Consider the following 21,560-nt stretch of genomic DNA (forward strand, 5'->3'; position numbering starts at 1 on the left):
AACACACAGGGGCCCTGAATTCCTCACTGATAATAATGGTCTGTAACCCTTCGTAATGTCCCGACTTCACGATGTCATCTTAGTGCAGCTAAATTTCCATTGCTCAAAATTAGAATATGCATTCTGTTCAGCTCTAACAGTGACCACTGGACCAAGCAGTCTGGTACGACCCTAGTGGCTTAGTACCTCCCTTGTGTTAGTCGTAAATCCTGCAGGAAGGAGGAAAACATTTTGCTGAGGGCCTGAGGGCTACAGGTTGGCTCTCCGGGAACTTAGGTATTAGGAATGCAGTATGCCTGGTACGAAAGAATGAAGCGCTAATGGTGGAATTCCAGGCATGGGAGGCACCACGTCTTGCAGGTACTGTCATTGTTCAATGGGGGTCAGACCCAAAGACCCGTTCTCGCTAGTCTGGCGCTCCCCTGCCCTTCAAGTGGGATAACAGAAGATTCAGCAGGCTTGGTATCAAAGTCAGCCCCCACCCAGGCTGACCCTGCCTTGCTGTGTGACTTGGGCACGGTGCTTCGCTTCGCTGGGCCTTGAGTAACTCCTCTGCTGCAAGGAGCTTAGGCAAGATGCTCTCTCAAGTCCCTTCGCCTCCAACTCCGCACAAGCCTGTCTTGGTGTAGGAGGATAACAAACCTAAATCCTCCAGGATTGGTGCTAACCCAACTCTGGGGTTAGTGATTCATCCAAGTGAAAGATGTCACCATCCTGCTGACAGCGAATGAGACACTTTGCTGGACTTCTCGGAGCTGTGATGATTTACTGCAAATTAGAAGTCAATGGTGCTTTGGGGATTTAAAAAAATTTTTTTTTTGAGAATTATATGAGACCACACTTATTTTTTACTGCTTCTGTGGCACTTACCAGTTTCTTGCTTACCTAAGCACAGTTATTTTTATGTGCACATCTTATTTCTCTTGCTAGGTGACAAATTCTTCTAGGGCAGGGACTTGGTCACATGTCCCACTTAGGATCTAGCCCAGAGTCTGCCCCACAGAAGATTTTCAAGCAGCATCAGCTGATGTGGTCAGGATGCTTTGGTGTGGCAAATGAGGGTCAGGTCTGGGAGTCACTGCTCTGGGTAAACCGCAGCTGAAACGTGGCACCCCTACAAGATAGCAGCCCCTCCGCTACCAAGATCTTCCACCCTGGGGGTGGGGCACATTCAATGCCCCTGGAGTGGGCCAGGAGCATGAGCCACCCAGCAGAGGGGACCCGGGCTATGGCACAGGGGAGTGCCCTGCTCTGTGTAAGTTACTCATTCTCAACCCTGGTTGCTCCCTGGAACCTCCTGGGGAGCTTTAATAAATGCTGATGCCTGGGTCCCACCCCTGAGATGCTGATTGACTGGGTCTGCAGTGCAGCCTGGGAGCTGGGACCTTTAAAAGCTTCCCAGGTGACCCCTGTGGATAGCCAAAGTTGTAAAAAGGTTAAATCATGGGACACATCTGCAGACTGTCCGCCCCTCCTCCTTGTGGAAGGAAAAGAAGGAAAAGGCCTCCTGAGAATACAGGGGTGGATCTAACTCTCAGGATCCATTCTCCATGAGACCCACTGCGGATGCCTCCATTCAGAACAGGGGGCCTCGGTCCTGCCTGGAGGGGCTTTAACCATCCAGAACAGGGGCCTCGGTCCTGCCTGGAGGGGCTTTAACCACGTACAGATGCCCTGGCCCCACCCCACCCACAGAACTGGGTGGCACCGAGATCTCTGTATCTTTTAAAGGCCTTCCAGATGATTCTGACGCACAGTGCAGGCAGAACTGCTGACTTACAGGAAGCCCTGGGGGCGGGGGGCGGTCTTTGTTTTTAATAAGTACTCAAAGAGCCCTGCCCCCTCCCATCCGCTGGGGAGTATTAGGTCATGAACCTTTGTCTTTGCCTCCTCTTTCCTTTTTGCTATGAGAAGTTGCCGGCCTGGGAGTGGACTGCCTGGGGTATGGTTCTGGCCCAGTCACTACTTACTCCTGTGACCTTGGATGAGTCAGTGGACCCCTCTGTGCCTCTCTCCGAAAAGGAGAAGAGAGAAGTCTGAGGCTCCCTGTGGCTGCAATAGGTGTGATTAAGGGGACTCTTTATAAAAGACTCTCTTGCGATATGCATGACCAGACCCAAATGGTCCATCGCGAAACAATTTTTCCTATGTTGTGCTTGCTTAAAACACTCTCCACCCCCTTCCCCAGCACGCCCTGCATCTCCCCACCCGCAATTCTATAGATGGCTCAAACATTCTTGGCTAGACCCAATGTTGCTTCACTGAATCCAAACACTAAAAAAAAAAATCTAAGCAACCAAAAGAAGAAACTGTCACCCAGAATGTAGGAAACATGTCCCACCAGAGTTTGGAAACACCACCATCTGTCATCCTGGCTGGCCTAGGACGCTCCCAGCCCCTGGGCAGGCCAGCCTGAAGCGACAGGACTGGTTCTTTTCAAGGAAATCCACAGCCCTGACTTCTGTGCAGAGGAAGAGCGGGGGCTGCAAAGGGGTGAGGGTGAGAAGTGGAACGCCACGTTCTTGGAGTGGGAGGACCAAGGCGCTGGGATCAGAACAAAGGGTCTAAAGAGGAGGAATAACTGATAACCACAGGGACACATGTACATGAGCAGGCTATAAAATTCTGATTTGAAGTGGACGTATGTCCGTTCAGGAAAAAAAGAGAAAAAAAATACCCCAAACCAAAAAACATATTTCCTGAATTCTTGGCATTTAAAATAGAAATCTGATTTAAATATAACTTTCTAGGAGCAAGCCTGACATTCTCGAAGGATACCAACGACACCACTCCCACGGAGGCCCCCCATGGCTCAGGGCAGGGGTGCTGGGAGATGCCTCGCCCTGTCCCAGCTGCAGCTGGGAAAATGACAGTCATTTGGAAGCTGGAAACTATCCCTCTGGAGAGGGAGGCAGAAGGGACGAGTGTGAAGCCCAGGCCTGCCTGGCAGGAAGGGTGAGTGGCTGGCGGCTGCTCCCAGACCCTCCCTGGGCCTGGGGAGGGCGTGGGGGGCGGGGAGGAGAGGTTCTGCGGTCAAGAGCCCTAAGGGTGTGAGCATCTAAAACAGAGGGATGGCACACAGCTGCCCCAAATAATTTTTAATACACTTGCTGTTTAGCTTAATTTTTTAAAAAAATATGTAACTCTTTAGATATTTTGATGAGATTCAAGGGAAGGTGCATCGTAACATCAAACCTTCGGGAGGTTTGCTGTCAGGGCACCTCCGTGCAGATGAAAGCGCTTGCAGAACCCTAAGACAGAGTTCAGAGAGCACCCTTAGGAAACAAGAACGCCCTCGAAGAGGCGAGCACAGAACGAGGGTGCAGGGCCAGGGGCTGAGGTGTCTGCAGATTCCTTCCAACCGGGAAGCACTCAGGAAACAATACAGTGCCTGCCCCTACTGAGCCCAGGACAGGACTGGGCCAGGTCCGCCCCTACCCCCGTGTGGCACTTTGCAGCTTTTGATCTTCTCCTTGGTGAACGATTCTGCAGCTCGGGAATGGGCTGTGGCCTCAACCCCAGCCTGTGTCCAGATCGGAAGGCAGAGTCGTGGGCTGCAGAGGGAGAGCAGGAGGTGCTCAGACGTGCATGTGCGGTCCGAGAGTGGGCACTTTCCTCCCATCCTCAGCAGGTGCTCCAGGCCCACAGCTGGCATTCGGTACCTGCATTCACCCAGAACTTCTGCAGTGAGCTGCAGAGAACTCCTGGTTACTCAAGACCCATTCTCAGCCCCTTGCTGTCTCAATAAATATTGATCCAGCACCCACTACATGCCAGGCACTGTTCTAAGCACTGGATTCACGATAGCAAACAACTCACACAGTCTCTGCCCTCATGGAGCTTACAGTTGCCAGTCCCTAATGGGGCAGGGGACTCCACCTGTGGGACTGGGGTCCCAGTACCAGGCTGCACATGAACCCACTCCCTGGGAAGGACAGACAGCTGGCTAACGGTTAGCTGGGCCTTGGGCTAAAGGGGGCTGTGGCTTACTCTGCCAGGAAGAAGTGGGGGGACCTGTGCCTCAGACCCTTCCAGCTTAGAACCAGGTCCTCGGTTGTGTCTGCTGTAGGGTCTTCTCACACCTGAGCTCAAGGACCTGGGAGTGGCCACACCACATGCTGCTTGAAGATGGAATCAGCAGTCAGAAGACACCCTCAGGGATGAGGGTGCAAGGGGTGGCCATTCTAACTAATTCTTTTCTCCAAGATTGAGGTGGCAAGACGAAAGAGAATGGAGGAATTCCCAAGGCTATGATCTTGACCCAGCCCCCAAAGATCTCAGCACTTCTGTTCAACTCAGTTTAAAAAATTACTGAGCTGGGCCCTGGGACACATGCCCAAGACTTAGGTCCCTCGAATTTTTTCCAGTTACTACCTACTGAGTTGGGGAAGGGGACAAATCCTGGACTTTTGTGGCCCTGGAGAGTTCCGGCCTTGGTCATCCTTGGCCCGACCATCCAGGGCCTGGGGATACAGAGAGGTTTCTCGGCAGTGTGGGCCAGAGGGCCAGCATCAGGAGCGGCAGACATATTACAAGGGCTCCAGCACCGGCTCCTGGCCCTATGAGGACACGTTGTCCAGTATGATCCTCTCCCTCCAGCAGGAGTTCAAGGGTGAGAATGTTCATGGAGTTCATTCCAAAGCCAGCCCTTGCTGCCCAGTGACAGCAGCTTGTGGCTCCTGGATAGCGTGGGGACACACACTTCCCCAGAGAACAAACACCTGCCTGTCTTTCTCGGACCGAGACGACGACCTTCAAAGTGAAGGGATTTCAGACTGTAGTTTCGAAGGAGGCATCGACACACTATTTTGAGAGTTTTTCCTTCCACATCACACCCTCCCTACCTCCCAGTTCCTGATAAAAACGGCAATTTCTGTTTTTGAGGCACTCTCCCACCTTCCACCAACCGGTGTCAGGACAAACCACTGGTCTGACCTCTGTCCTTCTGGAGCTCCCTGTTCAGGCGCTTTTTACACTTTTCCCTCTTTCCAAAATGTCAGATGCCCGGTTGCCAGACAGTCACAATTTTGTTTCCTCCCAACAGCATCTCTTGCTGAGACTGAAATCTTAAACTCTCTTTGGGCCCCTTCCCCACACCTGCTTTCTGCCCAGCGTAGGTCCACGTGGGCCTTTTCAATGACCTGCCGCAGCAGAATCCCAAACACCAGCCCTGTGGCACCCACCTCTGCCAACCAGGATGGCAGGTGCTCCAGTCTTGAGCACCCCAACTCTCTGCTGAAACACCCTAGCTTCCTGCCTTGGCCCCATCACTAGCTCAGCGAGTAAACAAACACCTGTGATCTCAGTTCCCTCCCCTATAAACGGAGACACTCAACCACTTTTGTCACCCGAGAGAGGATGTTTCGGCTGTTGAAGGGCACACACCGCTGGGCTGGGCACCGACTCTGTTGCTGGTGGGGCGGTCAGGGGGTCTTGAGGGAGATCCCAGGGTGGCGTGCGAGGCAGTCTGGGGGCTCGGGGCAGCAGCTATGTACCAAACAGCACAGAAATATTTACCAATTTTCACAGCTAGTAGGTCATACCGCTGCACACCAGCCCTTGCTGAAAGGGTGTTTGGAAGAACAGCCTTACCTGTGCCTTAATTTCCTCGCCTATTAAATAGAAGGGCTTGGCTTTGACGATGAGAAAATAATCATTACACTAATGATGACAACAGCAGCCACCATCTGAGCACTTTCTGTGGCCAAGAAGTTTCCCTGCATCACTTCAATGAACCCTCGCTACAACTCTACAGGGAAGACATTGCTATTCTCATTTAATAGACAAAGGAGGCCAGGTCCAGAGAGGTTAAGGGCACGAGTCCACAACGGTGGTTAGAAGCAAGGTGGTAAAAGTCCTATCCCCCACACTCTTCTAGCTGTGGAACCCAGGACAAGGTACTCAGCTTCCCTCCCAGCCTCATCGCCCTCCTCTGTAAACGCGGTTACTGGGACCTCCTTGCAGGGTTTCGGCGAAGATTCACTGAGATGACGGCGACAGGTGCTCAGCACAGTTATCTGGCTCTCGGTAAGTGGAATAATAACTTTTATTTCTATTTTTATTATTATTGCCCAAGGTAATAACTGTAGCGGAGCTGAGAAATCCCTTTGGTGCCTTCCTATTCTAAAATCCTATTAATTTACATGCCATTTCGCATCCGAAGGGCTTTAATAGATAACATTTATCCTTTGCTTGTGAGTGATAGGGCACGTTTTATCTCAAGTGCAAGCTCGAACTCTGGTGGGTGGATGTGACAGCAGGAGGCGAGGGGCTTGCGGGGGCTCAGGGAGGGCTGGCTGGGGTGGCCACGGCCCTGAGACCTGGTCACCATAGGTGGGAACACGGGACCTGGAGCCCTGGGGCTGTGCTTCCCAGCTGGACTGACAGTCCCCACTGTCCTCTTGCCCTGCCATGCAGACCTCCCAACAGGGTCCTGTCCAGCTCTCCCAGCTCCTCTAGGAGGGGCTGGACCAGAGGAGCCTTTCTGGGTCCTTCCGTCCAAGTGGAGTCCTGTTTGCTCCTCTGTTCCCAACAAGTGCCCTACAGACGTAGGGGCCTGTCTTTCTCATTCACCACTGTGTCCCGGTGTCCAGGGCAGGGCCTGTGACATGGTAGCTGCTTAGTAGCTACACGCTGAATATGTGAAGGATGGATGGGGGATGGGGAGGAGGCATGGACAGATACAAGGGACTGGGGAGAGGTGCCACTTCCTGCTCCTAGCTCACCTGAATCCCGGCACCTTCAAAGCCGGTGCTGGCGGTCGGGAGAAAGCCTGGAGGGGCCCTAAGCACGTACCACCAAGGCAGCTACAGGGCTGGCCCCACACCCTTCCCTGCAACACCAGGGGTGCTCTGGGGCCTGCCAAACACCCGCTCAGACTCAGAGCAGGGCAGCAGGGCCTCCTGGGAGGAATGGCAGGCTGCACTCACCTCTCCCTCTATGAGTGAGCACATCTGGGCAAGGCTTCCCACCTCAAACGAAGCCAGCCCTGGCCAGCCGGCATCCGGAGCCCACTGGGCCTGCTCCGTAGTCTCAACAAGGATCTCATCAGGGAATGGCCTCCTATGGCAAGGGTGGGGTCAGCATCCCTGGTTCGCAAAGTGTCTGTCCATGACTGCCTGGGTCTGGGAAGGGCGGTGCCACCTTCCCAATGCCAGTCTGTTGTCCGGCTGTCTCAGCCCAGGTACTAGGGCGGCATCTGCCCAGATGGTGGCCACAAGAACGTGAGGACAGAAGACACATATGCCTTTGTGTTGGTCCCTTGAGAGGGAACACCCTTCCCTCACTGTCTGCCTGGTGAGGTTCTGTTTGCACTTCAAAACAGCTCAGATGTTACCTGCTATGGTCTGAATGTTTATGTGCCTCCAAAATTCATATGGTGATGGTATTAGGACGTGGGGCCTTTGGAGGTGATTAGGTCATGAGGGTGGAGCCCTCATGATTAGGATTAGTGCCCTCATAAAAGAGGCCCCAGAGAGCCAGTGAGCCACTTCCACCTTGAGAGGACACAGCGAGAAGACGGCAGTCTAGGAACCAGGAAGTGCCCTCACCAGAGATCCCATCTGTTGGCACCTTGATCTCGGACTTCCCAGCCTCCAGGACTGTGAGAAATACATTTCCGTTGTTTATAAGCTCCTGTCTCTAGTATTCTGTTACAGCAGCTCGAATGGACTGAAGCCCCTTCCTGAAAGCTTTCCAGGCAGTCAACGGCTTCCTCTGCGCTCTGTGCGTTCTGCTGTGACCACACAGGCCAGACCACAGAGGGATGCTGCCGAACTCCTTGCCCCCTTGCTCAGCAGACCTGCGCCCCATAAGACTCTGGCTCAGGTCACGTGCTGGCCACCATCTCCAGCACACTGCTGAGAGTGCGCTCTGGCTCCGACCAAAGGGACAGAGAGTGGAGGTGGTGACCTAGTTGGTTGAGGTATCTCAGGGGCAGGGGACCCAAGCTGACCTGGAGTCTCTGGGCAGGACTCCTTTCGGCTGGGGAGGAGGGAGTTGGGGACACACCTTTGCCTTCTGCTTTGTCCTTGGCTGTCCTGCAAGGCAGGAGCTGCACAGCCCTCAGGCCTGGCACTGCTGTCTGCCTGCAATTCCACACCCTGAGTAATTCGTGGGGTTTTTTTTGTTGTTTTGTTTTGTTTTTTAAGCTGCAGCCTTTAGCTTGCTTTTGCTGATGGAAATGAAAACCGAAGGGCTTGAAGAAAGGTGATTAAGTTCCTGCTGGCTGACTTAATGGGGACTTTGAGAGGCTGGTGGCACAGGGACCTAAGAAGGCGTGGGGGGAGCGGCAGAGAGCAGTGCTGGGGGAGACGGGATCTGGCCGGCACGAGGTCTCAGCATGCCGAGAACGCGGTGCGGAGGCCATGCCTGCAGCGTCCCTCACTGTGGCCCCTGCCGTAGCTGGAGGAGCCCTCTGCTCCTCGGACAGCGCTGTCTTCCTCGGACACGACGCCAACCCAACCTCTTCCCAGCACTAGACGGTGGCTGGTCCCACGGACCCCCTCAACAAGCTGTGAGGAAGGATCAATAGCTCCACTTGACAGACGGGGACACCGAGGCCCAACAGTAGCCTTACTCTCTCGGCACGCTAAGGGCGAGAACTCAGTCTCCTGACTTCCTGCTGAGGACACGGGGCTCTGGGCTGCGCCGTGGGGAGCTGAGCGCTCACTTAGTCACATTTCCCTTTATTTATGCAGAAGAGCTTCAAGAGGCGCAGAAAGCTGATCGAAAGCGAAACCCACAATTCCCGTCAATTCAGATTGCTCCAATTCATTTCTGCAAACACTTATTAAGTGCCTATTAGGCACTGTTCTCTGCTTTCATCTGGGAATAGAGTCAGCTCCTGATTTTCCACGCCGACATGGCACATCCACAGCCCCCACGAGCCGCACGCCAGGCTCCTCTGGGTTTGGGGTGTGCTGCTGAATTTTACTTCTCCATCTTCTTTCTTTTAAAGCAGCGGCCATGCCCTCCCGACTAAGCCTGCCTTTAGTATTCAAATGAGAGGATAAGCTCCAGTACACACAGGGCCAGGTGGCGCGGGAGTGGGCCGGCCGTGGGGGGAGCTGGCTTGTGATCTGAAATCCGGCTGTGGATGTAATCTGTAAAGGGGTAATCCCCAGAGACGGGGCCCGAGGGCTGCAGGGACGTCGGATCAGAGGCTGGTGATGAGACAGATGTGTGGGGGCCGCTGTGTCGGGGGCTTTCCCTTGTGAGGGAGCATCTATCTCTGTTCACAGCGCGGCAGCCTCTAGCCGGGGGCCCACGGCTATGGCGACCTACCTGGGAAGTCGACCAGCCCGTCTCGGTATTTCAAGAACTGCTTTCCTACTGGCGAGAAACCAGCCACTGGTCGGGCTCCGTTCTGGAGCCCAGATGAAAGCAATGTGCCGGGCGGAGCCTGAGGGCCAACGGCCCCGGGGCTCTGCCACAGTTCCCCGGCAAGAGCATTTCTGGGGCAGGGGCTGAGGAAAGAGCCCCTTACAGCAATCTGATGCAGGAGTTGGGGAGTTTAAATTTACACCCAAACAAGGGGTCACCCTAAGCCACCAGTTCTGTGATGGGTTCCACCATGGTAGCCCTGGAATCTCCTCCCCTGACAAGGCCGCAGAGCCTGGGGAGGGACTCCTCCCCCTCCGGGAATGGGGCCAAGGCAGGAAGCAGCTCCCTGAGCACACGCCAGGTCTTGCCTCTCCGGAGTGGGGCTGACCGAGAGGGTCTCTGCTACTTGGGTAGGCTGGAGGAGAGGATGCACAGGAGGGCTCTGGAGTCGCTCCCACAGTGGCCCAGGTCACCACTGCCAGGCAGGATCCTAGGCCTTGGGCGTGGCTGCTATTGGCCTTTCTGACACTTAGCCAAGTGTCATCAACTGGAGAGAACTGGCAGCTGGGAGAGAGCAGGCTCAGGACGCAGCCCCTTGCCCGTGGCCGAGGTTGCTTTCCTCAGCTATACCACTCATGGAGAGCTCCTCCGCCTGGGTTCTGCTTTCTGCAGCCAAGCCGTAGTCCTTAGGGTAAGACTGACCACGAAGCCTCTGTCTTTGCTCAAAGACCGGATGACTTGCCTGAAGCTTACCTCGCAGTGGCCCTTAGTGACAATGGGCCACAGCTTCCCACCAGAGAACGGCAGACTTTTAGAGTGGCGAAAATCACCAGGCACCAAAGAACCATCATTAACCATCATTAGATTGGAATACAGAAGGCAGCGACATGGCAAACAGGCTGTGAGTCCTGGCGCGGTAACCACCCGGCATCACTAATCACGGCCTCCTTTCTGCCCACCTAGGACCTGCCCTCAAAACCATTCTGAAGCCAGTGCTCCAGGAAGCCAGTACTCAAGTCAACGTCGGCACCTGCGACGAAACCTGTTTTCCATCGCGGAAGAGGCAGGAGCACAAACTGGCGCTTCTAGAACCAGAGTCCAGGCCAAGCTGGCCAGGGAAGGGACTCGCCACCTGGGGGCCAGAGCCACCCTGCGGTTTGCACACAGCATCCTGGGAGGGAGGCGCGTGATGTCAACCTGGTCGTCCTGGCCACCCCTAGTGCTCCGGAGCTCAGGCCACTGTAGGTTGTTGAGACTTTGGCCCAGAGACGTTTTGGTGGTTGGGGTCATATTACTAACCCTGCTGTCCCCAGTAGAGCTGCCAGACCCCAAAGGACCACCAGCCAGCCCAAGGCAGGGAGAGAGGAATGGGGCCAAGAGAGGGAAATGTAGAGAGAGGAGAGAAAGCGAGAGGAGAGAAGGCGGGGTACAGAGAGAAGGGGACATTCTTCTGGACTCACCCCCGTGGCCCCTCATCTCTCCAAACCCCTCTGACTCACTGTGGAAGTTTGACCACATCACTGTTCTACTTAAAGTCATCTTCAAATCCTTCCTGTACTTTGGGGATCAGATTTGACTTCCCGAATCTGACAATGACTCACAGAGCCCAGCCCTGTATCTCTCCTCCTACCCAGGATGCTTCTGCAAGCTTCCCATACATCGAACTACTCCTAATGCCTGGGACCTGCGATGCTTCCTCTCTCAGGTTTGCAGCAGAGCTTGCTAAGTTTTCACTACTATCTGTTCCACTCCTTTCTTGGCACCAAAATCCTGCTTTTAGCTGGACACATGGTTACCTGAAATAAAGACATTTTTGAGGTTTCTATACAGGTGAAACTGACCGTGTAACTAATTTCTGACCAATGGGATATAAGCAGACTGTCCTGCATGACTACTCAGAAGTGTTATTAAAGGGAAGAGGTGTATTCTTCTGGGATGGGTAAGTGATGGCTGGAGTTTGAGCAGCTTTATTAGACCATGAGGTAACATCTTATGGCCAGAATGAGAATAGAGAAGAGGTACAACCCCTAATACTATGGAAGTACGTCCAGGCTTCTTTTACATGGGAGAGAAAAAGAAATTCTTATTTTGTTTAGTCCATTCCTATTTTGTGTTTGATTACTTACTTTTGTGTTTTCTTTCTTTCTTAAAATTCCCTGGTTCAGTGTCTAAGCATGTCATTTTTCTGCCTGGGATCTACTTCCTTCCTTTCTTTGCCCAGAGAATCCTTCTATTTGGCTTCTCGAGACCCAGTTCTGGTGTCATCTTCTTTAGAGGGCGCTCTGGACAAGCAGCCCACCTTTGTCCCCTCAGAGCACAGACAGCTTCCCTCTCTCCAGCTAAGCACCTGTCCCATGATGCTCATTGGGTCTGGTCACTGGTTCTCTCCTCCTCAGCTGGACTTGAAGGAACCTTATTCATGTCCAGATATCTGGTGCCTACTCCAGTGCCGGATGATCAATAAATGGGGGAGGAGGTTGGGCAGAAAGTCCCAGAAACTCTCTGGCTTAGCCCGGGAATCCTATATCATTCCTTTTACCAACAAGCAGATCCACCAACAGGCAATTCCACTGCGGGTGGTAAGGATGGGAATTCCACCACTCTGGAGAGCTGACTTAGTAAGAACGTCAATGCCCGCTATTTCTAAAACTTCCAACTTTATAGCATTTACCAGTTTACAAGGCACATTCACACACACACACACACTCTATCCCTTAATTCTAACAACCCAACTAACTAGGCACCTGCATTATCCCCAGGGCTTAGAGGGGTATATAACTTGCTCAAGGTCACATGGCTACCAAGAGGCCGAGTGAAACCTGGAGACAAGGTCCTCTAGCTCCACGTCCAGCCACACTTGCCACTGTGCCACAGATGCCTCCCCAACCTGCACTGCTTCCCGGAGCGACGAAAGCAAGCCACGTGCACAACCACACGCAGGCCCGTGTGCACAAGCATGAGCATGAGCGCGCACACACGCCTGCTGCACAGATGTGAGGGGCTCCAGATGTTCCAGTGGCATTTTCACTGGAGGGGGGAGAGATGGCAGCGGAAGGTGCTTGGGGGTGACACCGTGCAGCTGGTGCGTGCAGATGCTCTGCCGCTCTGCTCAAGGACAGGGCACCCCAGCAAGTAGAGGGGACGCGAGGAAGCAGGGAGGGCCGGGAACAGGCGGCAGCCAGGGGGAGTTCGCATGCTTTGAGAAACTGTGCTAGGCTGTCACTGGCACTGGTTATTCAGTGCGTTCACCTCCCCCGGAGCGAGAACAGGACACTGTCAGGCTAAGAGACGGCAGCACACAGCATGTCCGTGGTAAACAATTTATTTTTCTACCTCGGTTGCTTACAGGGGAAAAAATAAATCGTCATTAGGGAGAAGCACAGATGAACTATTTACAGAGATGAAGGAAATTCACAATGGCTAAAACGTTTGTGAGGCAAGCATACTAGGACAAGTTCACCAAAGCAAAGCAATTCATAGCACAATAAAATAGGGCGGGGGGAAAAAAGCCATACGGATTTTGTTTTTTGAAAAAAAAAATACTCATGAAAAAGCCTGTGGGAAAATAAAAGGAAACTAACCAATGATTACATCAAGCATCTTTAATGAGATGAGCCGAACTGCACATGTTGGGTCTCAAGGACAATGACATTCAAATGCATGGATTTGCTCACATCAAATGCATCACACAGAAGCACACGGGTCACTTCTCACAAACTATGAGCACGGACAAAGGGGTGACTCTAGAGGGTCCAACTGAGCAGTGCATCATTAATCCAAGAGGGTGGGGGGATTTCAAATGGGGAAGTGGAGGGAGTCAGGATCATGGGAAAACATCCTTCTGGAGGTGACCATCAGGAGACCCGGCCCTGAGATGAGGCCTGATCTGCGTCCCTCCCGTCCTACCCCAGTGGTGCCAGCAGGCAAGGCCAGGCCAGCATGGACAGGGAGGGGAGGCTGGGGAAGGTGGGGCCCAGCGTGGGTCGGTGCCCACGGTGCCCGACATGTGGCAGCACCTTGGTGACTCTGCTGTCCCTTCTTAAAGACAGACGTGCTTATTATTATGGGAACAGCTACTGAGAGACTGGCCCCAAAAGACAAAAAGACAATCAGGTGGTGTTTATACAGTTGCTTTTCCAAATTAAGGTTTTCACATTTTATAGAACAGTCTGTGTGTGTGTTCACTTTTGCTACTGTCCACAACAAGACATAAGTGCTCCAAGTAAATCACGTATCTTGCAACCCCCCCACCCCCTGGCCACCCGCACTTAAAAGCTCACCCTCCTAGGAAATGCCCCAACAAGCCTGTTTGGTCATTTGAAATACTTTGATAGCCTCTTCCTGGGTTGCCCTGCGAGGCTCTATGCAGTTTGTGAGAAGTTTCCCCCTGGCCCCGTTACATTCTGGGGAAGTTGGGGTGGGGGATGTGGTCGCAATGTGTACAAGAAGCAAAATGGGAGGGGACTGGAAAATAATTTTTTTAAAAAAAATTGAGTAAAGCAATGAGGCCGTGAGTCTTTTCCAAGAATTAAAAATGAAAAAAAGAACGTTCATTCAAACAGGCAGCTAGGACAGAGTTTCAGTGGACACCGACAGCAGCGGGGGTGGCCCAGGCCGGGCCCGTGTCCTCTCTCTAGAAATGGTAGCAAACCCCAATTTGTTATGCCTCTCTTAAGAGCTAGTTGATAAAAATTATGTCTTGTGAAATCGGCAAATAGTCTGCAAAGTGAAATAAGAACAGAAATTAACAGATTAAACTGAAATGAGAAGTCCAGAGGGGGGAAAAGAGAGGAAGCAGGGAGACCACTGGAGGCGATCGTACTCGTTCCAGACCGGATCCCAGCACTGACCCGAGCACTGGGCGGGGCGGATACCTGAGCATGGGAGGAAAGAGACGCTCCCCGCTCCCCGAGCGGCTGGTCACCAGCCAGCCCTGCTAGGAAAGAACCGCTCCCCAATCCAATAATGATCCGAAGGCGCCTGGCCCTCTCTCTGGAACATCACATTTATTCTCGCAGAATCCCAAAGGGTGGCAGAGGCAGGCGCTGCCTGACACAGCCCGGGTGGCCAGAAAGGCCGTGGCAATGCCATGGCACACGGATGAAGTGAAAGTGACATTGGGACCCCCAACTGGGTGAATGAGATGGGTGTTCACAGGAAGGGCAAACTCGGGTGGAAAGGAAGACCCTGTGCGAAGGGATGCGTCTTCCCCAAAGGGGGTCCAGGCTGCCTGGTCTGTGAGTGAAAACAGGATGGAGAATCCCAGAGCCCTCTGGGGCTTGGGTGTGCCCTCGTCTCTCTCAGCTACCTGTCTCGCCTGCCCGCTCAGGAAGGGGCTAGAAGGGGCACGGGATCCACACACAGTGGAAGGGGGGCTGGGAGTGGGCAGTGGGTGATGTGGGCAAATAGTGAGGACACTGAAAAGAAAGACCACAGGAAAAAACATCAGGACAGTCAATGATGCGACAGTTACAGGACCCCAGGGAATGGCAGGGGCCAGCAAAGCCCACCTGGCAGGGGGAGAGGGCAGAGGGCAGAGGGCAGAGGGCTGGGCTGCCCCACCTCTGGGTTCCCCTGTGTGGCAGCTGCCTCAGCCAGGTCCACTGGAAACACTCAGCAGCACGAGGTGAGAGACGGTGGTCAGAGCATTCCAATGCCTCCCTGCCCAGTGGTCCTGCCTCTGAGGCCAAGGCTCCCGAGGGGTCAACTTTGGTTCTAGAGGGCAGCAGCCAGTCCCTGAGCTCTTGACTGGGACGGCACAGGGGCCTCCCTGGGCTTTGTGTCCAGTGCCACTGGCTGCTTGGTGAGGCACCTGGTCCAAGCAGACGGGCTGATGCTTCCCAAGGGCAGCTCCTTCACCAGGTGGGTCAGGAGAGGGAGGGACTCTGACCCCAGCCTGGCTCCTTGCTGAGAGGGTGGGTGGTGAGGCCGGCCTGGGGCCTCTCACACCCTTACCTGCCCCAGGAGCCACTGGTGGCCCCTTTCTGGCCATCTGTCAAGAGAAACAAGAGGCTTCCGTGGTGTGAACGGGAAGGATGGGGAAAGTTTGGAGGCTGAGGGGAACAGAGCAGCTAACTCCCACAGCTCAGGGAGCCGCTGTCTGTACGTTTTAATGCTCGATTTCTGTCCCATGCAAATCCAGCTTATTGCATTAGCTGCAGGAGCTGGTGTCAGTGGTAACGGCTGTGCCCTGGGCATAATCACTCCACCCCCACTCCATCCCCTGCCCCCTAAAACTGACCCCTAGTCTCCAAAGCCTTGGTTTCTGATGAAGGGCTGGCACCCCTGGGGACCCCACCTCATTCTGCCCAGCCTCGGTTTGGTCATTCTTGCATGTCTGTCCGTCTGGGGCAGAGCCAGCGCTGCAGGTCAGGGAGACAGAGGTCTACCAGATGTCTCCTGAGCCGGCTCACGGGGGCTGGGGGGCAGGCTCTCAAGTGAGACAGGGGCCTTAGCGTGGGGCCTACTTTGTTGCCTTCGAAATGATTCCTTGTTATGATTCCCCAAGTCTGCCCTCCTGGGACTAGCGCCGCACTGAAGGGAGGCAGGGCCAGGCGCACGGGTCAGTGTGGCACTCTCAGGGGGCTGAGATGCCTGAGTCTATGCATCCGTCACCGCCTGCGGAGGAAGCAAGAGGAGAAGCTCCCCCCTCCACCTGCCACCAGCTCCTGGGCTGAGCAGGACAGGAGGGAATGGAGCACCAGGGTGCTGACCGGATGGGTCTCTCGGGGAGGGGCGGTGCACACACGCATGAATGTGTGTGACCCACGTCCCCCCACCACAACACACCTCTTCCTTTAAGCTCCAGAACAGCGCCATCCCACAGAACTTTCCATGGGGAGGGACATGTCCTACACTCTGTGCTGACAGCAGCCACTAGCCACAGGTGGCTACTGAGTACTTGAAATGTGGCCAGTGTTACTAAGGAATTGAATTTTTCTTTTTATTTAATTTTAATTAATTACAATCTAAGTTTTAACACTACATGTGGCTCGTGTTACGGTCCCAGGCCAATGGCCGCTAGGGAGATGGTGGATTGTGGCAGTTAAGACCCAGACCACCTCGACCAGGTCCTGGCCTGCCCCTGGCTCACTGCGAGCCCTTGAAAGAGAGGTCCTCTACCTCTCTGTGCCTGGCGGTCTCCACCTGCAGGTGGGGACAGTCTAATGAACGCCTGGCCCGAGTGCCGGCTTCTCTGCGGTGCTGTTTCTGGTGCAGACTCCCTCCTCCTACTGGTCCAGAGCCCATGGCCATCCCAGGAGCCATCTGTATGAGAATCTCTGGGGAGGCCTTCTGTAGCGCAGGGTCCCTGCAGAGGGCCCCTCCCAGACGGGGAACCACCTCAGCCCCGGGGACACTCTCATTCCTCCATCTCCAACTCCTGCTGCTGTACCTGCCTTCCCCTCCCCCTCTGACCCACACAGAGAGCTGCGCAGACCCCCGTAGACCTCCCGTCTACAGAAGAGAGAAGTGAGGCCTGACAGGTTGGGTGACCTGCCCGTGGCCACTTGGCCAGCTGGTGTCAGAGCCAGGGGCTTCCATCGCTGCTCGAGGGATCTGTCCACCATAGGGCATGGCTCTAAGCACCTCCCCAACACACCTTCCCCCCACCAAAGCTCCGCCCGAGCCCCTCACCCTGCCCTCATGTCATCAGCCTCAGAGCACTGTCCTCTCTTCCCTTCCTAATTCATCTCACACCCTGGCGCTCCCGGGACTCCCAGGAGCGAAACTCTGGCAGCCCAGCTTCCTCGCGGAGCCTCCTCCCTCAGCAGGGGACCCACAGGGGACAGGACTCTGTTGCTAGCACCTTCTCTAGAAACGTCAGCTGTCCTCTGCACACAACACCCCTAAGTACCCCCGTATATTTTCACCTGTACTCCCAAGCTTGGGAAAGGCTGGCTGACTCCCTCCAGGGACGCATGAAGCCCCATAAAACACCACTTCCTTCATCACCCCTCCCCGCATCTCTACAGGACCACACGTCCCCTTGCTGCTCCCCTGGGGGGGACCCAGGCCTGGCAGCTACCTCGGAGCTGGAGCTGGAGCAACCCGGCGTGTGGCAGACATCGCTGTGGGCTCTGCGTCCTGCCTCTGACGCCCACACAGCGGGAAAAGAGAATCTAAACAGCCCCACACAGGACGGACAGCAAACCCAAACCCCGGCAGCACAGCACCACACACACCAGAGGGGCACTAAAGCCAGAGCAGTCAGGACCCAGAGGGAGGAGGAGAGGAGGGGAGGGAGGGAGGTCAGGGAGACTCAGACAGCGTGCACGTGGACGCGGGGTGCGGGGGCTGGGGGAGGGAAGAGAGTGCAAGAAAACCCTGGGCCTAGACCTCAGCACCAAGGGAGAAAAACCTGAAACGGGCTTCGGAAAAAGGAGGTGAGCAGAGGGAGGTAGCCTGTCTCGGTTCCCTTCCTTTCCCTTTAAAAGTCGCTGCTCTCAAATACCCAGCACCAGTGAAAGACTGCAGTTAATCAGAAACTCTGGGCTGCATCCTGACCCCGGACTTCAGTGGATTTCAAATTTAGCACATACAGGTCGTTTCTCAAATGGATGCACGTTCAAGCTGTGGGGAGGTCCTCCCGCCTCCCTGCAAACGCAGCCCACCTCCCGTGTTTCCAAAGCCCAGGGAGACCAAGCCACTCACCTGGGAACTGATAGCCATAGCTAGGAGCAAATCCGGGGTAGCCTCGGCCATAGGTTGCCACAAAGTTGGGGTAGCCTTGAACACAGAGAGAGAGATCAGAGTGCCATTAGTACAGCTGCCTCAGCTCTGGCGTAAGATCTCAGGGAGGGTGGCAATGAGTTATTTTCCTTCACAAAATGATTTGTCTCCTGTGAGGGTCTTTACCAGGGGCCCGGGTCACCTCTCTCCCGTGGCTGGGGGCGCTGCTGTCAGCTGCTGGTAATTTACCCGAATTTGGGCAGCCAGACCCCCCAAAGCCCATGCACTTTCTTGAACCTGCAGAGTAAATGCCATGTATTAGCACCAGACACAGGGCCCGCGCCTGGCTCTGACATTTGGAGAGCTTACCCTGCGTGCGCTTTACCTTAAAGCTATTGACAGTAGGAGATTAAAGTCCTTGTAATACCTCCTCCCAAGGCGGTGGACAACAGGGCCAGCACCAGACGGAGCACGGGCTCCTGGGGGGGTCTCGGTTCAGTGACCAGACTCAGGGCTGACCGGGAGTCTCTGGAAAACCACAGCCTGGGGGCAGTGGGTCCCCAAGGCCCCTGTCCTAGCATGGACACTCCACAGAGGTGCCCGTACCTTTGAAAGACCCTGGAGAGTGGTTGAGGGGCTGGGTGTGTTAAGACGTCCACCATGAAGAAAAACTCTGCTGCCAAGTCCCGGTGCTGGTGTGACCTTCTCCGATCTGTCACTAAAGCCCCAGTGAGGTCATCATGCCCACTCAAGCTACTTCCCTCTTTCTGTGCCTGCCTCTTGACTCAGGCTGCAACGAAGGCTGATGTGGCCTTCCTGGACTGACACTTCGCTGGCTACAGAAGATCCATGGCTCCCCCCTGGTCCCACCCCACCAGGCTCACCTTGCCTCCCTCTCCTCCATGTATGGGTGACCTCAGTACATTCACCATGGCCACCCTACGGCCACCAACAGCTTGACTTTTGCTTTGACCTCTGAGGTGAATGTCAGCCATTGTTTTTTGGCTGTCCAGCACCTGAACCCCCTCCCTGGGTGTGAGCCTTGGGGAGGAGCCTGGCTCCCACCAGGGAAGCGGAAAAGGCCTCCCTCCCGCTCTTCCTGGATGCAATGCAAGGCTTCCTCAGGGTCTGCCGCTGTAGCCAGTGGGGCAGAGCAGCAGGGGGTGGCCCAGAATTTATTCTGGCATCAGCAGCAGCATCCAGCACCTGACAGTGGCCACAGTGGCCCCTGACTAGGTCACTCCTGGGTTGTCCCCCTGGCTAGGGCTGGGGCTCTGACCACCCAGCTCGCCCAGCTCCTGCCTGTTTTCCGAGTCCTGCTCCACAGTCCAGCCTTCCTGTCCATTCTGTGCACTGCCCAAGCTCCTTCCAGTCATCTCCTTTGCTACCTCCAGCAACCAGACTTGTTTCTGTTGTTTGCCACCAACATGCTGGGTAGAAAATTATTTTGATGGATGGGTTTGTGACAGTCTCCGGGCTCCCCAGTGAGGACAACAGTGACCACTTTCCACGTGTGTCCCTGCCCTTCTACACAACCCCCTAACACGCATGCCTAAACACAGCTCTGGGGTCTCATCACCCACTCCCCAGTGGATTCTCGCATGCCACACCAGCCACTTTCTGACCCTGCAAGTGGGTCCAGCTCGCCTGCATGCTGTTGTCTTCCTCTGCCTGTCCAGAGCTGTCACGCCTCAGAGGTCCAGGGATGGGGCCCATGGTCCCTCACCTCCCTGCAGATGTTGGTTTTGTACCTTCAGCCTGCGGTCAGTGGATCTACCATCAGGCCCAGATCAGAAGCTCGCTGGTCTAGAAGTCCGGAGACTTGGGTTCAAGTCCTGCCTCTGGCCCCAAACCATGTCCCTGGGGTTGCTATGGTCTGAATGTTTGTGTACCGCCCAAATTCATATGTTGAAATCCTAACCCCCAAGATGATGGCCTCAGGAGGTGGGGCCCTTGGGAGGGTGCCTTACAAAAGGGGCCCCAGAGAGACCTTCACCCCTTCCAACATGTGAGGACACAGTGAGAAGGTGCCATCTATGAGGAAGTGGGCCCTCGCCAGAGAAGGAATCTTCTAGTGCTTTGATCTTGATTTCCCAGCCTCCAGAAATGTGAGAAATGAATGTCTGTTGTTGATACTCAGCCTATGGTATTTTGTTATAACATCCTGACCTAACAGAGATAAGGGTCTTCCCTCTTCTCCCGGAGCGTGAATCCCCCCACCTGCAGAAAGTCTTGCAGGTCCCTGCAACACTGCTGGGCCCAAACTGCCCAGTGAGCCCAGCTGCGGCTCCTTCTCCTTGCTTCAGCCAGAGCCATGCCGAATCTGCAGTCACAGCTCACTCGCTGGCCCGCGCAACTGTCTCTCCCTCCACAGGGTCCTGCCCTCCCCGGAGTGACTCGTTCCTCCCTGAGTGTCTGTTCCCAGCACTTGGTGTCTCACTGACAGAAGGCTGCCAGGCAGACAGTGACCCAGCAGCTTGGCAGTGACCGCTAACTGAGGAGCAGGAGCCCAGTGGGGCGCAGAGCTCAGACACCCCTGGGGAAAGAGAGCAAAAGGGGCAGAGGTCAGCACCCAGAGGCCTTAAAGGGACACACACACACACACACACACACACACACACACACACACTGGCTCCTTCCTTGGTATTTATTTCATGGCTGGGGCAGCTCAATTCTCCTCTAAATTAATCACCTGCTATCAAATCAGATCTTTCAGCACTAGATTTCTTATACCATTATTTCAACAATATTGATAAACGGATTATATGCAAACAGCCAAATCACTGCTGCCTAGGGGCCTTGCTGATGAAAAATGGCTCCTTTGCTTCTAACTTCAGAGCTGGGGGTCTTAAATATTTTAGTGTTAATCTGACAGCAAAAGCATAAGCCCACGTGTCAGCTTCCCTCAGAGAAGGTGGGTGATGGGGGACCGGCCGGCCGGTCCCTCCCTGCACTCAGGCCACCAGTAAGGGGCAGTCACATCTGCTTTCTTCCTGGCCTTCCCACAAGTCTTCAACAGGAAAGAAAAAAAGTGTGGTCAAGTTCACCCCAACTCTGGGTGTCACCCCACTCTTCCTGGACACGTCAATATCATTGTCCCCTGAACAATGGAGATGAGAATCCAGCCTGTGCCAGAGCGGGGGATCTTCTCTCTACTCCCCATTGCCGAACATCCTCTAGGTCAGGCAGATGAAATCATAAATTTATAATACAACATTACTTCAATTTTCCTCTTCATTTACTGCTGTGCAGCCCAGCTCTGCTTGAACAGCTCCCAGCCCCGGCCACACGGGGGAAATTGGCTGGCTGCATATCAATAGCACATTACGGCAGGCCCACGCTGACGCTCCATCAAGCCACATTATAGCGGGATGACCCAGCCACCACTTCCGTTAGCAGCCGGGCCCCTCCTGCACTGGCCACTGCACAATTTATTTGCTCCAATACTCTGGACACCTGATCAATCCAGCAGTAATTATCTCTTGTCACTGAAGTATAAAAAAAAAAAAAAAAAAATAACCGTACAATTTGACTGAAGTATAAAAAAAAAAAAAAAAAAAAAACAA

At 54.4% G+C, this 21,560-nt stretch overlaps 1 protein-coding gene across 1 annotated transcript in view; it reads right to left on the bottom strand.

Moving 5' to 3' along the window:
* LOC105813644 (RNA-binding protein Musashi homolog 2) overlaps nucleotides 1-21,560 on the bottom strand; it is a gene marked incomplete at its 5' end in the record, with an annotated part of 75,483 nt that overhangs the window by 31,669 nt on the left and 22,254 nt on the right. The window contains one exon of the mRNA XM_012648406.1: nucleotides 17,977-18,051. Coding sequence (XP_012503860.1) covers nucleotides 17,977-18,051 — 75 coding nt within the window. The remainder of the gene's footprint in view (nucleotides 1-17,976; nucleotides 18,052-21,560) is intronic.

Source organism: Propithecus coquereli, unplaced genomic scaffold, assembly GCF_000956105.1.
Source record: "Propithecus coquereli isolate 6110/MARCELLA unplaced genomic scaffold, Pcoq_1.0 Scaffold285, whole genome shotgun sequence".
Taxonomy (NCBI): domain Eukaryota; kingdom Metazoa; phylum Chordata; class Mammalia; order Primates; family Indriidae; genus Propithecus; species Propithecus coquereli.